Raw genomic sequence first — 4433 nt, forward strand, 5'->3', positions numbered from 1 at the left:
TCTATCTATAATACAAAGTAGCTTGGTGTCTGTCTGTCTGTCCGTCCGTCCGTCCGTCCGTCTGAAGCTTAAGATCTCGGTAACCACTGAACCGATTGGATTCTACCCTTCAGGGTATATACCTATTGGTCCTGTGGTGATTTAAGCTATGCTACTTTGTTATAAAGCATGATTAGAAAAAAAAGTAATCTTGAATTAGGTCGCATGTCACATACCTTCTTCATCCTCCATTTCCTGATCCTCATCTCCTTGTTCATCATCAAACTCCTCTCCATCCTCCTCAATCTCAGCAATAACAGCTGCCTCTTCAGCCTCCAGTTTGTCTAAACACGGTTTCTACTACTTGGCTGTGTAAATATTCCCAACACTATTGGTTGATTTTCAAAGACCCAATTGAGCGTCGGTACAAGGTCCTTGGGATGGGGACATACAGTTATTTAACCCCTTCCCCCTCTAGTGTTTTACACTAATGTATATACAGTATATTATTTGTTTTCCTAAAGGTTTGGTACAATTGTTATTATAAAATAACCTCCAGCGTTAACAAGGAGCATTAACGTCCAAACTTTTAATTTTAGGGGTAATTATTATTTTTGAGGAGGGGTGGTAAACTACTCCCTAATTCTGTAAAACACATATTTTGAGAGGTAGACGCCAAAAAAATTCCAGATTTAAAAATAAATAAGGCCAGTACAATTTTTTTTGGTATGTATCCTCTCCTTGACCTATTTCATTGACTTAATCACATAAAACTATGTGAAGATTATTCCTAAGCCATGTAATTTTAAAAAACAAATAACCTTTAGTACAAACATAAAACCAAGCAAGCGTCAAGACTTCTCCTTGATCCTATATTCTCATAAACAAATGATTCATATTACAATATAATTCAGTCACTACAACAGGGGTGTATATTAAGAGATATAAGTTTTCCGGAATTTTAATGTAGGGAGTAGATTTGAAATCTGCATCAAATTTTAAGGATTTTTTATAAAATTCATTTTTTGTATAATTCTTTATCTAAAAGCGGAAATACAAATTAAGTTAATTAATTTTGGCATCCGTGATTGGTGGATTTAAAAAATCTGCGCTCTGATTGGATGTCGTACATCATTCAACCAATTAGAGCGCAGGTAGTTTAAAATCCAACTATCCTATTGGTCAAAATTAATTAACTTAAAATGTATTTCCGCTTTTAGATAAAAAATTATACAAAAAACGAATTTTATAAAAAATCCTTAAAATTTGATGCAGATTTCAAATCTACTCCCTACATTAAAATTCCGGAAAACTTATATCTCTTAGTGTATATTCTGCACAAGATTTATTTTTTTTCCCCTGCTACAATTTTTTTTATTTTTTTACCCCCCTAGATTTTTCTTTAAAAGTAGGGGGGAAAATAGAAAAATATTTAAAGAACTCTATATTTTATGTATTTTATTCCTCCTACCACACATTTTTTTAGTTTTTTTAACCAAGGAGGGGGCGAAATGGAAAAAATGTTTTCAGTTTTCTTAATTTTTACATTTTTTTTCCCTCCAACCACTTATTTTTTATTTTTTTCCCCCCCCTGAGCCGGGGATCCCATGCAGAATATACACCCCTGCACTACAATGAAAGTAGCTTTTTTATCACAAGGATGAATGAACATGATGATATCAAGAAAAGCCTAACGAGATCTAAGGCTTTTAAAAAGCAAGCTGACTATAAAAGAACTAATACCTAAGGGGTAGGTAGTATCTGAGATTAGAAGAACTGTCAATCCATTTTCTAATCTCAAGGCACGATAATCCTAAACAGAATATAAATCACTAACGACTACGCCCCAAGAGGCCTCTTGAGGAGGGGGGAGTTGAATTCGGCAACCCATTTTTTTATTTTGGATTTAAAAAGAAAAAAAGTTTGGGAGGAGGATTTTTGGGGGGTATTACCCTCCCCCAGAATAGTTAAAAAAAACTTTTGTACAGACAGACAGACAAGTATTATTTTATTTTATTATGAGGTTTATCAGCAGAGACTAAACAACATTCTAGTTGTCCTAGCAACTGTGCCCCTAGCATTTTTTTAAGGAGACTTTAAAATAGCCTTTAAAGTAACAGATTATTTTGATTAAAATGAAAATAGCCAAAAACCATTCCAGGACCCATAATAAAGTCAATCAGACACACAGTTAGCCATTATGTTACTTTTACATAGAGAACGGATAGTATCTTCTCTGCAAATATTTAGAAATATAAACTTCAATACCTAGCCAAAATAAATAAACAGGAGTTTATATTCTGCACAGATTTATTTTTTTAACTGCTACAATTCCCCCCCCCCCCCTTCCTCGCTTTTTCCACCAAGGAGGGGGAAAAATGGAAAAATATTTTTAGTTCTCTTAAGTTTTACATGTTTTTCTCCCCACCACATATTTTTTAATTCCCCCTCCCCCACCCTTTAGCAGGGTCAATTATGCAAAATATACACCCCTAGAATGAGAGCAAACCTTTTTATCCTGCTTGGATTTGACAGGTGTAGGCAAAATTGTTGCTGAACCTATAATAACAAATATAAATTAATTTTGTATTCGGAAATAGGTAATATCAAATATTAGTGAAGTAGTTTAAATGTGATTTTAATGACTTGTTTTGATGCTTTACAGAACGTTTTTTCTATAATCTACAAAACATAAGAAAAATATTTTTCTTTCTAAATTATGATAAACAAAATTACCAATTAGCTTGTAAGTTTGTACAATCCAAGCAAGACTCTTTAAAGAGGTAAATAATAAATATACACTATCTCCCTCAAATGAATAGAAATTTGTCTTGCCTGTCAGCTTAGGATCAGGTTCATACTTGAACTGTCCAGTCATATTGCCTGCGGGTCTGCTTGTACCTGTCCAGATGTGTTCATACAATACAAACAGGTATTAATAACTACTATTTATCAAGTGAAATTGAACTAGACACACCGTCTGTGGATCTATTTGTACATGTCCAAAAGCGTTAATACAATACAAATAAAGCTAAAAATTAGCAAGTTAAATTGGACTAGCCATACTGTCTCTGGGTCTATTTGATCCTGTTCAGAAGTGTTTATACAATACAAACAAGTATTAATAACTAATATTTAGGTTACAAGATTGAACTTGTCATACTTTCTGTGAGTCTATTTGTAGATGTCCAGAAGCGTTCATACAATACAAAGAAAGCTAATATTTAGCAAGTGAAATTGAACTTGTCATACTGTCTGTGGGTCTATTTGTACATGTCCAGAAGTGTTTATTCAATACATACAAGTTACGTATTAATAACAAACTATTCAGCAAGTTAAATTTAACAAAAGTCATATTGTTTATTGGTCTGTCCGGATTTATTTAAACAATACAATCCAAATAAAGGTCTCGAAGACGTAGAAGCTTCAGAATCATAATTACTAAAAAGTAACCGACAACTTTTTAGCTTTTATATTCTATTAACGATGTTATTCTATAATTTACTTTGTATTGTATCAATATCCCTGTAGCGGCTGACCGGCGCTTGCTGGGTACGTGAGGACGGATATCTTTGGCGGGACGCTTGGGCATCAGGTCACTAAAGAAATGTAGAAAGCAGGGATAAGACAATCGCCGGTAAAATTGTTGTACATCCCCAATCATGATACAAAAAATTACCCTTCTGTACATTACAATTAGTAGTTGAAACGTTAGGACAGTGACACTTAACCTAATGAGCCAAATAATCAAAATTCAATAAAAGTTCCTAAAGTTGCTAAGCCAACAAATTGAAATATGAAAACTTTGGGGACTAGTGTAATAAACAACCCAATGTCCCCTCCCTCCCTGGTAGAAAGTTTATATCCCTAATTCATAATTTGGACCAATAGAAACAGTGCAGTAGGAACAATTCGACCATTATGTTGGTTATTTGATCATTAATGTAGGTATTTTGATAAGAGTATCAAAAAAGCAGGTTTATTTTCATCTCATTCATAAAATAAGTTAGCTATAAACAGAGGGAAATTATAGGATGGTTGAATATGGATAGGGTTGTAACTTTGTAAGAACAAACAGTGTTCGTACTTTTTCACCAATAATTTTGATGGATATATCAACCAGATGGAGGAGCGAATAATAGGATTACTTGTTCTATCTTAAAGGTGTTTCTGATCCCTGTACACGAAAACGCTTAGTGTCAACAAGGATCGAAGGGGCAAGACAATAAATTGATAAATGTCCCAATTTATCGTATACAAAATACCTCTACCGTAAATGAAAAATATTTGTGGAAGAGTTTAGACAATGCTAGTTAGCAACCAACCAATCACAATTTAATGAATAAATACTAAAGTACCAAAAAAATTTAGTTCATATAACTTTGAGTGCCAGTGTCCAGCAGCCCAATGTCTCCTCCCTGTCAGAAAATCACCTATAAAAAAACACGACTAAC

General features: G+C 33.6%; 1 protein-coding gene across 1 annotated transcript in view; it reads right to left on the reverse strand.

Moving 5' to 3' along the window:
• LOC145326510 (nardilysin-like) overlaps positions 1-4433 on the reverse strand; it is a 50113-nt gene that overhangs the window by 45588 nt on the left and 92 nt on the right. Inside the window, exons 2-6 of the mRNA XM_080169882.1 lie at positions 3504-3578; positions 2815-2879; positions 2489-2538; positions 1723-1792; positions 216-323 (exon numbers count right to left, since the gene is read on the reverse strand). Of these exons, the coding sequence (XP_080026008.1) occupies positions 216-323; positions 1723-1792; positions 2489-2538; positions 2815-2879; positions 3504-3578 (368 nt within the window). The remainder of the gene's footprint in view (positions 1-215; positions 324-1722; positions 1793-2488; positions 2539-2814; positions 2880-3503; positions 3579-4433) is intronic.

This window comes from Acartia tonsa, chromosome 8 (genome assembly GCF_053477335.1).
Source record: "Acartia tonsa isolate MP-2025a chromosome 8, ASM5347733v1, whole genome shotgun sequence".
Taxonomy (NCBI): Eukaryota; Metazoa; Arthropoda; class Copepoda; order Calanoida; family Acartiidae; genus Acartia; species Acartia tonsa.